The sequence below is a fragment of the Nerophis ophidion genome, linkage group LG06 (assembly GCF_033978795.1).
Source record: "Nerophis ophidion isolate RoL-2023_Sa linkage group LG06, RoL_Noph_v1.0, whole genome shotgun sequence".
NCBI classification, from domain to species: Eukaryota; Metazoa; Chordata; class Actinopteri; order Syngnathiformes; family Syngnathidae; genus Nerophis; species Nerophis ophidion.
Genome location: NC_084616.1, coordinates 64,426,131 through 64,445,302, shown reverse-complemented (window position 1 = coordinate 64,445,302; position 19,172 = coordinate 64,426,131). Strand labels below are relative to the sequence as shown.

The 19,172-nt window shown below is 40.4% G+C and overlaps 1 protein-coding gene across 1 annotated transcript in view; it reads right to left on the bottom strand.

Annotated features, from left to right (window-relative positions):
* LOC133555101 (rho-related GTP-binding protein Rho6-like) overlaps positions 1 to 19,172 on the bottom strand; it is a 32,597-nt gene that overhangs the window by 11,951 nt on the left and 1,474 nt on the right. Inside the window, exon 2 of the mRNA XM_061904584.1 lies at positions 16,177 to 16,264. Within this exon, the coding sequence (XP_061760568.1) occupies positions 16,177 to 16,264 (88 nt within the window). The remainder of the gene's footprint in view (positions 1 to 16,176; positions 16,265 to 19,172) is intronic.

Below are 19,172 nucleotides of genomic sequence, written 5' to 3'. Positions count from 1 at the left end.
TTTCATTGTTTCCCTTAGCGCAAGTCTTATTCGACAACATAACTATCGTTGGGTGGAACAGTAGACTCTTCTTGTTTTGATTTTTTTTTTTTTTGTTCAATCAATCAATCAATTCCTTTATTGTCATCGTCATAATAACACTTAAGTCATACATATCAACGAGATTTCGTTGACATGTATCTTTCCTCGCGCCAACATATCTCCTCGACCTCCTTCAGCCTTACTGCCCCACCAGATCCCTAAGATCAGCCGATCAGCTGCTACTGACGGCCCCTGACACAAGGCTGAAGCTTAGAGATGACAGAGCTTTCGCCGCTGCTGCTCCCAAGCTCTGGATCGACCTACCTCTGAGTGTTAGACAAGCCTCCTCTCTTCCTGTTTTTAAATCTCTCTTAAAAACATACTTTTATTCCATGGATTTTAACACTGAGTGATATCCATCCTGCAATGGCGCCCCACAATACACCTGCTGTGAACCTGTTTTTATGTTTTATTTATTTTATTTATTTATTTTTTATCATGTTCTGTTTGTTTTATGTTGGGTTTGCTCGGTTCTCGTTTTTAACCTGCCCATTGTACGGCACTTTGGCTACCCCTGTGGTAAATTTTAAATGCCATCCATCCATCCATTTTCTACCGCTTATTCCCTTTCGGGGTCGCGGGGGGCGCTGGCGCCTATCTCAGCTACAATCGGGCGGAAGGCGGGGTACACCCTGGACAAGTCGCCACCTCATCGCAGGGCCAACACAGATAGACAGACAACATTCACACTCACATTCACACACTAGGGCCAATTTTAGTGTTGCCAATCAACCTATCCCCAGGTGCATGTCTTTTGAAGTGGGAGGAAGCCGGAGTACCCGGAGGGACGGGGAGAACATGCAAACTCCACACAGAAAGATCCCGAGCCTGGATTTGAACCCAGGACTGCAGGACCTTCGTATTGTGAGGCAGACGCACTAACCCCTCTGCCACCGTGAATTTTAAATGTGCTATATAAAAATAAAGTTGATTTGATTTGATTTGATTTGATTTATAATAAGTCTCTTATTCTTTTTAATAACATTGTTATTCTACAGTTAGCCAGTAATAAATATAATACTTCTTACCATAAATGCAACATCTTGAACAGGTGCGGTAGAAAACGGATGGTTGGATTAAAATTCATGAGAATGTTTTATAATTCAAACGTTATTTTTAACACTGTGATTACCAGCGGAATTATTCATTACTTATCGTGTTAAGCAATGTCAGCTAAGATTTATCCGAGAGCCAGATGCAGTCCTCAAAAGAGCCACATCCGGCTCTAGAGCCATAGGTTCCCTACCCCTGGGTTAGAGTGTCCGCCCTGAGATCGGTAGGTTGTGAGTTCAAACCCCGACCGAGTCATACCAAAGACTATAGAAATGGGACCCATTACCTCCCTGCTTGGCACTCAGCATCAAGGGTTGCAATTGCGAGTTAAATCACCAAAAATGATCCCCGGGCGTGGCACCGCTGCTGCTCTCTGTTCCCCTCACCTCCCAGGGGATGAACAAGGGGATGGGTCAAATGCAGAGGACACATTTCACCACACTTGGTGGGTGTGTGACAATCATTGGTACTTTAACTTATTTTCCACCTGGCGCTAGTGTTTGACTTGTCTCCGTTCAATACTGTAATATTAATTGTGGTTGTTAAAAGGACATATAACCTCCAAATTAAGTTATTGCGCACATATACGGACACAAAAAACGAAAGCCAATTAGTGTAGAAATCTTATACAAAGTTGAACATCTAATTGTAACAATTAGACATGTTTTTGATGCATCTGTTCTCCTAAATCACTAATGGTAACAAAAAGCTTGCTGGTGGTGTTTTTGTTATAGTTTTTGTTTGTAAAACGTTGCTTTGAGCAAGTTGCAAACAGCCTCTAACTTACATTTCCGTAAAAACAACACTACTAAGATGCTATTTTGATCCCCAGGAATGCTCCTGTGCTAAAATCAGACTAACAGGATGTCCGCTGCCCATTGTCTTGCCTCTGCTACCTAATAACTCCCCACACACCAACACAGAGATTTAATTTCCTCTGCTTTTCCTCGGGGGGGATATAACCCACAAGACTTTGTTGGAATAATTATATCACAAAGGCGCACTTCTAATAAGCAGACCTTACTAACAATCATGTCATATTGAGGAATGTGAGAGTCTTGAGACATTTCCAAAAAGGGTACCGTAAGACAACTTATGCAACTCTGGAAGCAAACACATAACAAGCAAGGAATGATGTAAGGCCGGAGAAAGAGGAGGCAGAGCTATGAAAGGACACTGGCACCCACCACCCAGGCCCTCTGCATGCATCACAAACACACAACATCACTGAAAGTGCCTTTACTCTACTGCCAAAAAACAAAATGAACAATAGATTATCCATCTATTGATAGAAAATGTCATAATAAACACATATTTTGTCTACAAACCCTGTTTCCATATGAGTTGGGAATATGTGTTGGATGTAAATATAAACGGAATACAATGATTTGCAAATCCTTTTCAAGCCATATTCAGTTGAATATGCTACAAAGACAACATATTTGATGTTCAAACTGATAAACCCTTTTTTTTTGTGCAAATAATCATTAACTTTAGAATTTGATGCCAGCAACACGTGACAAAGAAGTTGGGAAAGGTGGCAATAAATACTGATAAAGTTGAGCAATTCTCATCAAACACTTATTTGGAACATCCCACAGGTGTGCAGGCTAATTGGGAACAGGTGGGTGCCATGAAAAAAGCAGCTTCCATGAAATGCTCAGTCCGTCACAAACAAGGATTGGGAAACGGTCACCACTTTGTGAACAAATGCATGAGCAAATTGTCAAACAGTTTAAGAACAACATTTCTCAACGGGTTATTGCAAGAAATTTAGGAATTTCACCATCCACGGTCCGTAATACCATCGAACGGTTCAGAGAGTCTCTAGAAATCACTGCATGTAAGCGTTGATATAACGGACCTTCATTCCCTCAGGCGGTACTGCATCAGAAAGCGACATCAGTGTGTAAAGGATATCACCACATGGGCTCAAGAACACTTCAGAAAACCACTGTCAGTAACTACAGTTGGTCGTTACATCTGTAAGTGCAAGTTAAAACTACTATGCAAAGCGAAAGCCATTTATCAACGACACCCAGAAACGCGGCCGGCTTCTCTGGGCCCGAGCTCATCTAGCATGGACTGATGCAAAGTGGAAAAGTGTTCTGTGGTCTGACAAGTCCACACTTCAAATTGTTTTTTGGAAACGGTGAACGTCGTGTCCTCCGGACATAAGGGGAAAAGAACCATCAGGACTGTTCTAGATGCAAAGTGGAAAAGCCAGCATCTGTGATGGTGGAGGTGTACTAGTGGCCAAGGCATGGGTAACTTACACATCTGTGAAGGCACCGTTAATTCTGAATGGTACATACAGGTTTAGGAGCAACATATGTTGCCATCCAAGCAACGTTATCATGGACACCCCTGCTTATTTCAGCAATACAATGCCAAGTCACTTGTTACAACAGCGTGGCTTCATAGTAAAAGAGTGCAGGTACTAGACTGGCTTGCCTGTAGTCCAGACCTGTCTCCCATTGAAAATGTGTGGCGCATTATGAATCCTAAAATACCACAACGGAGACCCCGGACTGTAGAAGAACTTAAGCTGTACATAAAACAAGAATGGGATGGAATTCCACCTGAAAAAGCTTCGTCTCCTTAGTTTCCAAAGGTTTATTGACTGTTGTTAAAAGAAAAGGTGATGTAACACAGTGGTGAACATGCCCTTTCCCAATTACTTTGGCACATGTTGCAGCCATGAAATTCTAAGTTAATTATTATTTGCAAAAAAATAAATAAAGTTTATGAGTTTGAACAGCAAATATCTTGTCTCTGTAGTGCACTCAATTGAATATGGGTTGAAAATTATTTGCAAATCATTGTATTCCGTTTATATTTACATCTAACACAATTAACCAACTCATATGGAAACTGGGTTTGTAACTTTTATAACTAAAAAGGAAGAAAGTGTGCCATCTCTCAAGTCCTCCATTAAGCCCTTTAACACAAGCAAATGGGGAGTGGAACTGAGTTGCCAATGTAAATAAGTCTTCTGTAATGTTTTGACTGTCTAAAAAAAGATTTAGTCCTTGGGACATGAATGCATGAATCCACAAAAACACAAAGAGCTTCTTTGGGCTGCACAGAACATAAGGCGGTGAGGAGGCCATGCATTTGTTTTCTCACAGTATCCTCACTTCTGCCTTCTGTTTTCATAATGGGACAGGGTACACACACACACACAAACACACATCAACACATACACTTCCACCCCCTGCCTGGTGCAGGCAACCCCCCATCCCCAGTAAAATAAGCCTTCCACGAGCCGGCACAGGTCAATATCCTCCAGGAAGAGTTATGAAAGAATGTGGACGAATTTGACCTTATTGATCTTATTCACATAACACTTTAGACATGTTCATCATGTCAGTATGCCATAAACTTTATATAATTTATCAAGGTCTAGAACAGGCCCGGGCAATTATTTTGTCTCGAGGGCCACATTTAGAGAAAAAAATTTGTCTGAGGGCCAGCATATCTATTTTTATGAACACTAATACAAAACCTCAAAATCATGTCTGATTGAATGCTAAAAACGTTATGACGGACCGCCTTAAAAAACATAATGGAATTTTACATTTTTCTATGAATGATAAAACACTGAATATTGACAAAATATGAACGTCACACCCCCTTTCGATCGACACGTTTTACAATCAAGTGAAACGCAACAAAAATGCAACAAACAGTGAAATATAAACGCGAAGGGTACAAAATAAACCCACCTCGAATCTGAAACATCTGTTACATCACTAAGCTTTAGAACTTTGTTGTGAAAATCTCATTTTGCGTCTGTGGAAACGCTCCCCGCCTACACTGCTTGGTGCCCCGTCTGAGCTACTGTGACTTACATTACCATAGTAACTAATTAGATGACCATAGTAACTAATTAGATAACCATAGTAACTGGTATATCATTCATAAGTGCAGATTAAAACCAGTGAAATACTTTGTATCGTTAAAAATTTACGGTCATTAGAAAACATCACTCATTCACTCACTCATCCCATGGCCTAGGAGGCCGTGGGGGTGTCATGGTGGATGCTTGGGCAGTAAGGGATCTCCAGCGCTCACGATCTTCCGCTGTTCATAGCAGGGTTTGTAGCAGGTGGTGTTGGGGTGGAAGGGAGAGGTACTACCTTTAAGGATGATACGGTCGCAGCTGGATTGATGGTTGAAAACTTAGTGGACCTCACCAACACCCTGCTCTTGTCTATGGCTCCAAGTAGCAGAATTTCTGCGGCCACACCACAGTAAACTGCTTAGACCAGCAGGCTGAACTAGACAAGGGTCGCCAGGGGGTCGTTGGCCCCCCGGTAAGAGCTTGGCGAGGAGATAGGCACCACCAAGCTTATTTGCCTAATGAAAAGTCCTGATGGAGAAAACATCACTGTGAATCATAATGGCAGCTACATTTTCCATCTTAAAGATCTAAAAAAATATTTGGTAATGTCCAGCGGGCCAGACTGAAAAGCCCAGGTCTGGTCTAGAAAGTAAACACAAATTCTGTGGTCTTTCTGTGGATTGAAATTTGGTCGTCTGTGGTCTTTGGCAAACATCATGTATAAGCATTTTTTTTGTTTTCTATATCGTACGACTAGTTATTATGCATGTTTATCCATCAGTTGTTTATCAAGAATTATAAAAAATAGTAGTTGATTAATCATGTCTTGAAGCAATTGAGGCAAAAAAATAAGTGCACTACTTGACTGCAACCACCAGAGGAGCTGTTGATCCAGTCCTAACTGGATTGGAGCATACTTGCCAAACTAAAGACCTCCGAATTCTCGAGATGGGGGGTGGGAGGGGGGGATGTTTGGTAGTGGTGGGGTTGGGGGGGGGGGGGGGGGGGCGTGTATATTGTAGAGTCCCAGAAGTGTTAGCGCTGCAAGGAGTTCTGGGTATTTGTTCTGTTGTGTTTATGTTGTATTAAGGTGCAGATGTTCTCCCGAAATGTGTTTGTCATTCTTGTTTTGTGAGGGTTCAAAGTGTGGCGCATATTTGTAACAGTGTTAAAGTTGTTAATACGGCCACCCTCAGTGTGACCTGTATGGCTGTTGATCAAGTATGCCTGCATTCACTTATGTGTGTTTGTAGAAGCCGCCTACAACGTATGACTGGGCCGTCACGCTGGAGAAAAAATGGAGGCTAAAGGCAGTGCCATCAAGGCACGCCCTCAATATTTTCATCCGGGTGAAAATGGTGAGAAATTCGGGAGAATGGTTGCCTGGGAGATTTTCGGGAAGGGCACTGAAATTCAGGAGTCTACCAGAAAAATCAAGATGGTAGGCAATCAATCAATCAATCAATGTTTACTTATATAGCCCTAAATCAGGCAAGTATGGATTGGAGTAGAGTGCCCCTCGCCACATCGCATTTCATTAGTGCGGATTCACCACAATGCATATTTTTATAAGTGTTTAATTTATTTACAGTACATTCTAAAAAAAACATTGTATTTTAAGTATTTTCAAGATTAAAAATAGCTAATAAAACTAAAGATATTCATACAATATATTAGTCTTGCCCCGATACCAATATTTGGTTACCGGTACCAATGTATGTTTCTTATTCCAATCGAAGAACAATTTTGTCCTTAAATAAAATAGTCAACATACGAGACAACTTGTCTTTTGGTAGTAAGTAAACAAACAAAGGCTCCTAATTAGTCTGCTGACGTATGCAGTAACATCCATCCATCCATTTTCTACCGCTTATGCCCTTTTGGGGTCACGGGGGGCGCTGGCGCCTATTTCAGCTACAATCGGGCAGAAGGCGGGGCACACCCTGGACAAGTCGCCAACTCATCGCAGGGCCAACACAGATAGACAGACAACATTCACACTCACATTCACACACTAGGGACCATTTAGTGTTGCCAATCAACCTATCCCCGGAGGGAACCCACGCATTCACGGGGAGAACATGCAAACTCCACACAGAAAGATCCCGGGCCTGGATTTGAACCCAGAACTGCAAGACCTCCGTATTGTGAGGCAGATGCATTAACCCCTCTGCCACCGTGAAGCCATGCAGTAACATATTAGGCCTAATCAGTGGCCAAGTGTTTAGAGTGTCTGCCCTGAGATCGGTAGGTTGTGAGTTCAAACCCCGGCCGAGTCATACCAAAGACTATAAAAATGGGACCCATTACCTCCCTGCTTGGCACTCAGTATCAAGTGTTGGAATTGGGGGTTACATCAACAAAAATGAATCCTGGGCGCGGCCACCGCTGCTGCCTACTACTCCACTCACCTCCCAGGGGGTGATCAAGGGTGATGGGTCAAATTCAGAGAATAATTTCGCCACATGTAGTGTGTGTGACAATCATTAGTACTTCAACTTTTTATGTTGTGTCATTTTGTCAAAATTATGAGGTACAATCAGCAGAAAAAAAATATTGATCCACTTGTTCATTTACTGTTAATATTTGGTTATTTTCTGTTTCAACAAGTTCTAATAATAATAATAATAATAATAATAATAATAATAATAATCGGCAGAAAAAAAAATATTGATCCACTTGTTCATTTACTGTTAATATTTGGTTATTTTCTGTTTCAACAAGTTCTATCTACACTTATGTTAAAATGTAATAATCACTTATTCTTCTGTTGTTCGGATGCTTTACATTAGTTATGGATGATACCACAAATTTTGGTATCGATCCGATACCAAGTAGTTACAGGGTAAAACATTGGTCATAATTTAAGTCCTTTTGTGTCCGGGGATGTATTTCCTGAGGTTATACACATAATATAAATGTTTTAAAAAAGGAAAAAATATTTTGTGATATTAAAATCCATCCATCCATCCATTTGCTACCGCTTATTCCCTTTGGGGTCGCTGGTGCCTATCTCAGCTACAATCGAGCGGAAAGCGGTGTACACCCTGGACAAGTTGCCACCTAATGGCAGGGCCAACACAGATAGACAGACAACATTCACACTCACATTCACACACTAGGGCCAATTTAGTGTTGCCAATCAACCTATCCCCAGGTGAATGTCTTTGGAGGTGGGAGGAAGCCGTAGTACCCGGAGGGAACCCACGCATTCACGGGGAGAACATGCAAACTCCACACAGAAAGATCCCGAGCCCGGGATTGAACCCAGGACTACTCAGGACCTTCGTATTGTGAGGCAGACGCACTAACCCTTCTACAACCGTGAAGCCTGATGATAAAATCATTGTAGTATAATCATAGTAGTATCGACAAGATACACTTTTGTACTTGGTATCATTACAGTGGATGTCATGTGTAGATCTACCCATAGCATTTGTCTTTGAGGGAGCTCTGTGAGCTATTATATCCTTCTACGGTGTGTAGTGAAGCATGTTTAGCTATTCCTCATCCTGCAGCGATGATACTTGTAAGCAACATACTTTATTTGTCGCCTTGGAGGCGAGGATTAGTGATTTAGAAGAAACTAAAACACTGACGACTGCAGATGGACGTTAACAGCCAGCGAGCACCTCTTGTAGAGTAGTGTTTTAGTGTTATAGCTTTATCCTTCCTTTTTAAGCTAAAATGCGTCCATTCTCCACTTTCTGTCGACACACTGTGTCTGCTTTTAAGTATTCTCGGATTGTGCGCTGCCGAACACGCTCCCCTGCTCGTAAAACCATCAATGTCATGTTGTGACACCGGCATGCCGTCATGCCTGTTAATAAAATTTTTAAAAAATTTAAAGAGGGATCCGGTACTTTTTAGAGGCGGTATAGTACCATTTATGATTCAATAGTATTGCAGTACTTTACTAGTACCGTACAACCCTGCAATATATGTATTTACCACTAGATTAGACCAAGCCAATCAGATTGCATTATTCAGTATCCTGGCCACTGATTGGCTCAGCCTCAGGAAGCCTGATTATATTGGATTAAAAGACCAAAAACATGACTAAAGGGTGTTGTTTCATTACTAGATGCCACGTTAAAAATGCATTTAGAAGGTAGTAAACAGTTTTTTTTAAGCTACAGCTGTGAAAATATTCCATATATGATTAATAATTCTTACTTTGCAGAAATGCATAGAGTATATATTGCGGTCATGTCCGTAACTTATTAACAGCGATAAAAGAGGGGTGACTGTACCTCGGTTTTCTTTAGTAATCTGCGCCAAAAGGTCAGAAAAAAGGCCATTGCTTCACAAACATGTATAAATGGTTGATTTATATAGGCTAGTAAGGTAAAGTGTTGTACCTGACAAGTTTCAGCTACCTTGCTTCTGCAGCCTTCATCAGAGGTGTCACAGGTGTGTCACATCACTCGTTGACAAACTAGTGAGCATCCTGGATGATGCCAGTCACCCTCTGCATAGCGTTATCAGTAGCCAGAGGAGCCTGTTCAGTGCTAGACTGCTTCATCCCAAGTGCAGGACTAATAGACTCAAAAACTCCCTTGTCCCACACGCCATTAGACTGTACAACTCCTCTCTGGGGCGGGGAGCGGGGGGTACTAGGATGACAGGGGATGCAAAACAATAACAGTGCAATACGTTTTCATAACATGGTCACTACTGCCTACTTTATCTTGTTATAGTCTTATTTTACTCTTATATTTTTATTCCCATTGTTGCTTTTTAGTTTTTATTCTTATTGTAATATTTCTCTATTTTGTTTCCATTTAAACCCCCATTATTTACTTTTTACTTTTATTTAAATTGATCTCAGCTCTGTACACTGCTGCTGGAATTTTAATTTTCCTGAAAGAACTCTCCTGAAGGAATCAATAAAGTACTATCTATCTATCTATCTGTCTAACTCTGATGAAGGCTGCAGAAGCAAGGTAGCCGAAACTTGTCAGGTACAACACTTTACCTTACTAGCCTATATAAAAAATAACCATTTATAAGCACAGGTTAGTAGGCTAAATTAACCTCTTCAACATGCTTCACAAACATTAAATGGAACGCCAAATTTGGAACGCAACGAATAGATTTGGCGTTACCTGTTCAACCCGCTCTTTAACACATTGTGCGCGACCCCGAGGCGGACGAGCGGTAGAAAATGGATGGACATATGGATGGATTGTAGTTTGACCAACTGACTGACATGTACTGTGACACCAGAACGCTGTTAATTAGTTACCGTGTTAAATCAATTTCCCCAAAGTAAGAATTAATCATCAAAATCTGCATGAAAACCTGTTTATGACCTTCTAAATACAGTTTTTTAACATGATGAAAGCCATTGAGACATGTAATAACACCCACACACTTACACTATTTTAATCCAATATAACTTCCTCCCACTTCCAAAAACATGCACCTGGGGATAGGTTGATTGGCAACACTAAATGGTCCCTAGTGTGTGAATGTGAGTGTGAATGTTGTTTTCTATCTGTGTTGGCCCTGCGATTAGGGGGTGACTAATCCAGGGTTTACTTCGCCTTTCGCCCGAATGCAGTTGCGATAGGCTCTAGCACCCCTCGCGGCCCCTAAAGCAGTGGTTCTCAACCTTTTTTTCAGTGATGTACCCCCTGTGAACACTTCTTTTTTAATTCAAGTACCCCCTAACGAGAGCAAAGCATTTTTGGTTGAAAAAAAGAGATAAAGAAGTAAAATACAGCACTATGTTATCAGTTTCTGATTTATTAAATTGTATAACAGCGCAAAATATTGCTCATTTGTAGTGGTCTTTCTTGAACTATTTGGAAAAAAAGATATAAAAATAACTAAAAACTTGTTGAAAAAGTGATTCAATTATAAATAAAGATTTCCACAAATAGAAGTAATCATCAACTTTAAGTGCCCTCTTTGGGGATTGTAATAGAGATCCATCTGGATTCATGAACTTAATTCTAAACATTTCTTCACAAAAAAGGAAATCTTTAACATCAATATTTATGGAACATGTCCACAAAAAATCTAGCTGTCAACACTGAATATTGTATTGTTGCATTTATTTTCACAGTTTATGAACTTACATTCATATTTTGTTGAAGTATTATTCAATAAATATTTTTATAAATGATTTTTGCATTGTTGTTATTTTTAGATTTTTTTTTTTTTAAATCTCACGTACCCCTTGGCATACCTTCAAGTACCCCCAGGGGTATGCGTACCCCCATTTGAGAACCATTGCCCTAAAGCAGGGGTAGGGAACCTATGGCTCTAGAGCAGGAGTGCCCATTACGTCGATCGCGAGCTACCAGTCGACCGCGGTGGGTGAGTCAGTCGATCTCGAGCCAGGCTTTTAAAAAAAATAGACCTAAAAATTAGTGATCATCAATCTTCACCAAGACGTCACTTAAATGACATTCACGGTACCGGAGGGTCTTGTGAGATGACGCTGGCTGCTGCAAGATCATTATTATTAAAATATGACCGAGAGGAAGGCGAGAAACACTTTTTATTTCAATAGATTCTCGCGCCGTACCTTCCGTCAAAACTCTAAAGGCCGACTGCACATTTCCTATCTTCACAATAAAAGCCCTACATCATGCTGCCTGCGCTAACTAAATACAGAGTCTCGGAAAACTGGCGTGCAGAAGCGATCCCTCAGAAAGCTGGCGTGCACATCACTTGTGCACGCCAGCTTTCCAAGACTCTTATTTTGTTAGCGCAGGCAGCATGAAGCAGGGCTTTTATTGTGAAGATAGGAAATGTGCAGTCGGCCTTTAGAGTTTTGACGGAAGGGACGGCGCGAAAGTCTGTTGAAATAAAAAGTGTTTCTCGCCTTCCTCTCTGTCATTTTTTCATAATAATGAACTGGCAGCAGCCAGCGTCATCTCACAAGACCCTCGGGTGCCGTGAATGTCAATCAAGCAAGCTACGGAATTTGCCGCCAATGTTTTTCTTGTAAAGTGTATGGAAGCTGGATGAATTAGATGCCAAAAACCAACCACTTTCATGTGGTATTGTACAGAAAGGACAACTTTTTTTCTCCTCCATTTGAAAATGTGGGCGTTATCATCATTACTGTCTGATTCCAATCAATGCAAGTCATCAGAATCAGGTAATACACCAACTTATATTCTTGTCTTCGTGAAAGAAAGACATCTATATGTGTTACACATGCTTGTATTATCATTAAACACATTTAACTTGTTTACAAAAAGGTCTCTTTCATAAATAAATAAATATAAATGATATATATAAATGAGGTAGATTCCCTCGAGTTGGTCAATTGAAAAGTAGCTCGCCTGCAGAAAAAGTGTGGGCACCCCTGCTCTAGAGCCAGATGTGGCTCTTTTGATGACTGCACCTGGCTCTCAGATAAATCTTAGCTGACATTGCTTAACACGATAAGTAATGAATAATTCCGCTGGTAATCACAGTGTCAAAAGTAACGTTCAAAATATAAAACATTCTCATGCATTTCCAACCATCCATTCGGTTTCTACCGCACCTGTTCAAGAAGTCGCATTAATGGCAAGAAGTATTTTATTTTTATTTTGGTTAGCCTCAGAATAACAACGTTATTAAAAAGAATAAGAGACCTATTACACTCTAAAAATGTTGGTCTTTCTTAAAAATGCACGCATATAGTTGTATTCAGTGATAAAAAAAAATAATAATAATGGCTCTCACGGAAATACTTTTAAAAATATTTGGCTTGTATGGCTCTCTCAGCCAAAAAGCTTCCCGACCCCTGCCCTAAAGGGACAAGCGGTAGGAAATGGATGGAGATGGATAATAATGCTGCCTGAGGCTGAGCCAATCAGTGGCCAAAATGTTGAACAGCGCTCTGATTGGTTTGGTTTAATCGAGTAGCCAATACTACTGTGGTATAGATATTTGTACTTTGTTTAGCCATTTTGTACTTGAAAATGCTAAATTTAGGCCAAAAATACATGGAAAGCATTTTTGTTTTGTATTTTAATCTGTGATATGGTAATGCTGAAATCTGGCGAGGGATGACTGTGTTGCTCTTCTCAATGAGCACCTGGTCTTAAAGTATTCAATGACAATCACCTTAAAGCAGTTAAAAAAAAATGTTTGTTTTTTTTGTTTTTTTATTATTTGTTTTTTTTTTCATGTTTTTTTAATGAGTTTGGTGTATCCCACAACATTCTTCTAAAGCAAGGGTCTGCAACCTGCGGGTCTTTCATGCGTTCGCCCTGGTTCCCTCTGGCTTGCCTTTGAAAGAAAATGTCAATAAATAATGGCTATTTCAATTTAATAGATTTTATTTTATCTAGTTAGTTAATGCCCTGCGATGAGAAAGCGACTTGTCCAGGGTGTACGCCGCCTTCCGCCCGATTGTAGTTGAGGTAGGCACCAGCGGCCCCCGCGACCCCAAAGGGGAATAAGCGGTAGAAAATGGATGGATGGATAGTTAGTTCATTTTAACGTAACAGTTGTTATTTTCGCGATTTCAGTGGTCTTGTTGTATAAAAATAAATCGTATTTTAATATTTTGTCAATCAAAATGTACGTCACACGGCCCTATGCATCATATTTTGCGGCCAAGCAATTGCATTGTTTTTAGCAGCCAACCCTGGGTAAACTAGCAATTCACAGATCAAAATAGATAAATATTTCTGATAGAAAATAGAACATTTATTGCTTCATGGACCAATTAATATGCTTTCACTGTTGGTTGACCTGTGTGCTTAATAGGTGGGCAGAAAATAGCAAACAACAAAAAATAAAATGTTAAAAGACAAACACACAGCATTCACAGAAAAATACCCAGCTGGGGAAGACCAAAAAGAGCAATTTTTTGACTGCTGCGGAAAGCTTTTTAGAGCAAAAATATTTGGCAAGTCGTTTTCTGTCTAGTGTTTGATTTCATAAGAAATACAAAGAAAATATAAGAGGTGTCATTGTAGGGATCATACAGAATGTACGGCTCTAGATGGTTGCCGACCCCTGTCCTAGAGCGTCCATCACAATCACATGCACATGCGTCATGGGCACACGTGCAAATGTGACGGTGACATCATCTGACGCGCCTATCTCCACAAAACACCAAACAAATAGATTGCAGTCCTGTGAGAAACCCAGTTAAGATATTATTTACTATAAATGAGTAAAATACTAGGACACAATAAAATAGCCTGCGATTGTAGCTGAGATAGGCACCAGCGCCCCCCGCGACCCCAAAGGGAATAAGCGGTAGAAAAATGGATGGATGGATGGACAATACAACAGCATGTGTTCCTAGTGGGACCAGGAAATGCAAACCCCGTTTCCATATGAGTTGGGAAATTGTGTTAGATGTAAATATAAACGGAATACAATTATTTGCAAATCATTTTCAAACCATAGTCAGTTGAATACGCTACAAAGACAACATTTTTGATGTTCAAACTGATAAACATTTTTTTCTTTGCAAATAATCATTAACTTTAGAATTTGATGCCAGCAACACGTGACAAAGAAGTTGAGAAAAGTGGCAATAAATACTGATAAAGTTGAGAAATGCTCATCAAACATCCCACAGGTGTGCAGGCTAATTGGGAACAGGTGGGTGCCATGATTGAGTATGAAAACAGCTTCCATGAAATGCTAAGTAATTCACAAACAAGGATGGGGCGAGGGTCACCAATTTGTAAGCAAATTGTCGAACAGTTTTAGAACAACATTTCTCAACGAGCTATTGCAAGGAATTTAGGGATTTTACCATCTATGGTCCGTAAAATCATCAAAAGGTTCAGAGAATCTGGAGAAATCACTGCACGTAAGCGATGATATTAAGGACTTTTGATCCCTCAGGCGGTACTGCATCAAAAACAGACATCAGTGTGTAAAGGATATCACCACATGGGGTCAGGAACACTTCATAAAACCACTGTCAGTAACTACAGTTGGTTGCTACATCTGTAAGTGCAAGTTAAAACTCTGCTATGCAAAGCAAAATCCATTTATCAACAACACCAAGGAACGTCGCCGGCTTCGTTGGGCCTGAGATCATCTAAGATGGACTGATGCAAAGTGGAAATGTGTTCTGTGGTCTGATGAGTCCACATTTCAAATTATATTTGGAAACTGTGGACGTGGTGTCCTCCAGAACAAAGAGAAAAATAACCATCCGGATTGTTATAGGCGCAAAGTTCAAAAGCCAGCATCTGTGATGGTATGGGGGTGTACTAGTGCCCAAAGCATGCATGGGTAACTTACACATCTATGAAGGCATCATTAATGTTGAATGGTCCATACAGGTTTTGGAGCAACATATGTTGTCATCCAAGCAACGTTATTATGGATGCCCCTGCTTATTTCAGCAAAACAATGCCAAGCCACGTGTTATAACAGCGTAGTTTCGTAGTAAAAGAGTGCGGGTACTTTCCTGGCCCGCCTGCAGTCCAGACCTGTCTCCCATCGAAAATGTGTGGCGCATTATGAAGCGTAAAATTTGACCGCGGAGACCCCGGACTGTTGAACGACTGAAGCTCTACATAAAACAAGAATGAGAAAGAATTCCACTTTCAAAGCTTCAACAATTAGTTTCCACAGTTCCCAAACGTTTATTGAGTGTTGTTAAAAGAAAAGGTGATGTAACACAGTGGTGAACATGCCCTTTCCCAACTAGTTTGGCACGTGTTGCAGCCATGAAATTGTAAGTTAATTATTATTTGCAAAAAAAAAATAAAGTTTATGAGTTTGAACATCAAATATCTTGTCTTTGTAGTGCATTCAACTGAATATGGGTTGAAAAGGATTTGCAAATCATTGTATTCCGTTTATATTTACATCTAACACAATTTCCCAACTCATATGGAAATAGTTTGTACATTTGAACTACTAGAGTACTGCACAATTCATAATGAACCAATATTTGTCCAATGTTCAATAACTTGTAAAAAAAAATTGCTATTTAAAGCCCGCAACATTAATTGCAAAAAACAAAATGCCTGACGTAACGCAACAGCGTCAGCTGTCTTTTGTAGTGTGTAACAATGAATGCAGACTTATTTACAGTTAGTATGTGTCTGCAGGAAGACGGTCTCTGTGGGGAGGGACAACTAGTACCACTAAAATCAACAAAGAATAATAAAACTACAGTACTGACCAAATGGATGCTCATGCAAAAACAATCCAGGAGTTTATTAAGAAAAAGGGGAGAGAAAGAGGAAGCAAATGCTCACCTGATGTGTCCCAAAGACTGAGCTCAACACGCTGGCCGTCAAGATCCATGCAGGCTGTGTAGTTCTCAAACACAGTAGGGACGTATGTCTAGAAATTACAGGAGTCACTTAATGACACAAAAACTCTATTGCCATCACGTATTAGGTTGTGATGAATGGTGACGAACTTGTTAAATATTCTGTATAGCTGATATTGCGCCAGTCTTTTGTGTCAAAACAAGATGCCATACTTATATTTTGCTCATTTAGATGCAGGAGTTACCCATCACTGCGCCACAATTATAAACATATAACGTACCTCTGTTCAAAGGTCGAGTCTTTTGAACAGCTCTTTTAAGTGGACAACTAGGGCTGGGCGATATGGCCTTTTTTGAATATCTCGATATTTTTAGGCCAAATCGCGATACACGATATATATCTCAATATTTTTGCCTTAGCCCTGAATGAACACTTGATACATATAATCACAGCAGTATGATGATTCTATGTGTCTACATTAAATTCTTCTTCTTCATACTGCCTTAATATATACTCATTTTAAACTTTCATGCAGAGAAGGAAATCACAACTAAGTCCATTGACCAAAACTGTATTTATTAAATTTATTAGCAGGTGACTTTTCAAATGATGCTACATATTAGCAATAATGCTACTTTTAGTAGCAACACTTGTGCCCCACACTTGACAAATTAAAGTTGTCTATTCGACATATTCTTGCTTGAAGCCGAACCACCGCCAGACGATGGACCCCCTGCTGTTTTTCTTGGGAATTAATTCTTCCTTCATTCGTACCTTCTTTCTCTCGTATTACCACTCGCACGGCTCTGCTAGCATCACAGCTATTGTTACCCAGTCTGCTACCGCTCTGCTCCGCGACGGCATATACGTATTTGACGTATGACGTGACAGTATGTGACGTGTGTAAGAAGGTGCGCTTGCTGTCTGTGAGAAGGAGACACAAGAAGGAGTGGGAAGAGCCAGTAATGTAATGCCCGCAGCTAAAACCAACTGCGTGAGAATGTGTACTCGAATATCACGATATAGTCATTTTCTATATCGCACAGAGACAAACCCGCGATATATCGCATGTATCGATATATCGCCCAGCCCTATGAACGACAAGAACCTTTTCGCAGTTGCGAGCCATTTTTAAAATGCAAATAGCCCACGCTGTCTTCATGTGCACTGCCTGTCTGAGAAACCCCACAAAAATGATCCAAAATCAAAGGAAATGTAGCAACAGTAGCCAATAGTTAAGGTCTACACCAGAGGTTCTCAAACTCATTTTTATTGATGCTTTCAGAGGGACGCTTTTTAAAAATGAATTTACATTATGCATGCGGGTAATAAATTGGGATTAATCATGATTAATCAAAATGCATTTGCATTTTATTATTAGATTTTTTTATGTATAACTCGCTTTAAAATCATAAATAAAGGTGACAAGCAGATATTTAACTTATTTTTATCCCACAAAAATATACAGTATATAATGATATAATTGTCATGATCAGATAATCCATCCATCCGTCCATTTTTTTACCACTTGTGTCTTTCGGGGTTGTGGGGGGTTCTGGAGCTTATCTCAGTTGCATTCGGGCGGAAGGCAAAGTACACTCTGGACAAGTCGCCACCTCATCGCAGGGCCAACACAGATAGACAGACAACATTCACACTCACATTCACACACTAGGGCCAATTTTAGTGTTGCCAATCAACCTATCCCCAGGTGCATGTCTTTGGAAGTGGGAGGAAGCCGGAGTACCCGGAGGGAACCCACACATTCACAGGGAGAACATGCAAACTCCACACAGAAAGATCCTGAGCCCAGGATCAAACCCAGGACCTTCGTATTGTGAGGTGCACGCACTAACCCCCTATTGCCCCATATTAAAGTTTAAAATATGCAAAAAAAAAAATCTGTTAAAATTTGAAGATTGAATGCATTTATTGAACAAATTTAAAAAAATAATAATAATAAATATATAAAAAAGTATTTTATTGAAACCATTTTTTTCCAGGCTTTGACGGGCCATCTAGAATGATGTGGCGGGCCAGAAGCGGCCCCCGGGCCTTGAGTTTGACACCCCTGGTGTACAAACACCATCCATCCATCCATTTCTACCACTTATTCCCTTTTGGGTGGCGGGGGGCGTTGGTGCCTATCTCAGCTACAATCGGGCGGAAGGCAGGGTACACCCTGGACAAGTCGCCACCTCATCGCAGGGCCAACACAGATAGACAGACAACATTCACACACTAGGGACCATTTAGTGTTGCCAATCAACCTATCCCCAGGTGCATGTCTTTGGAAGTGGGAGGAAGCCGGAGTACCCGGAGGGAACCCACGCAGTCACGGGGAGAACATGCAAACTCCACATAGAAAGATCCCAAGCCCAGGATCGAACCCAGGACCGTCGTATTGTGAGCTCCATGGACTAACCCCTGTTTCCCCATATAAAAGTTTAAAATATGCATTGTTTTTCTGTTAAAATTCAAAGAATGAATGCATTTAGTAAAAAAATTTAAAATAAATACAAATGATAAATATATTAAAAAATATTTTATTGAAACCAATTTTTTCCAGGCTTTCGCCTGTGGCGGGCCAGAACCGGCCCCCAGGCCTTGAGTTTGACACCCGTGGTGTACACACACCAGTTGGTAAAAAAATGTATTCACTTTCTTTATATATTGGGCTAATTTTCAATTGAGATTTATCTATATTTGTATACACTGAGCATACTAGATGTATTACTTGTAGGCATTTTTTTATTGTATTGTTGAAATGTCTTTGTGTGGAAAATTGTTACATCACTGGGATAAATAAATGATAAATGGGTTGTACTTGTATAGCGCTTTTCTACCTTCAAGGTACTCAAAGCGCTTTGACACTACTTCTACATTTACCCATTCACACACACATTCACACACTGATGGAGGGAGCTGCCATGCAAGGCGCCAACCAGCACCCATCAGGAGCAAGGTTGAAGTGTCTT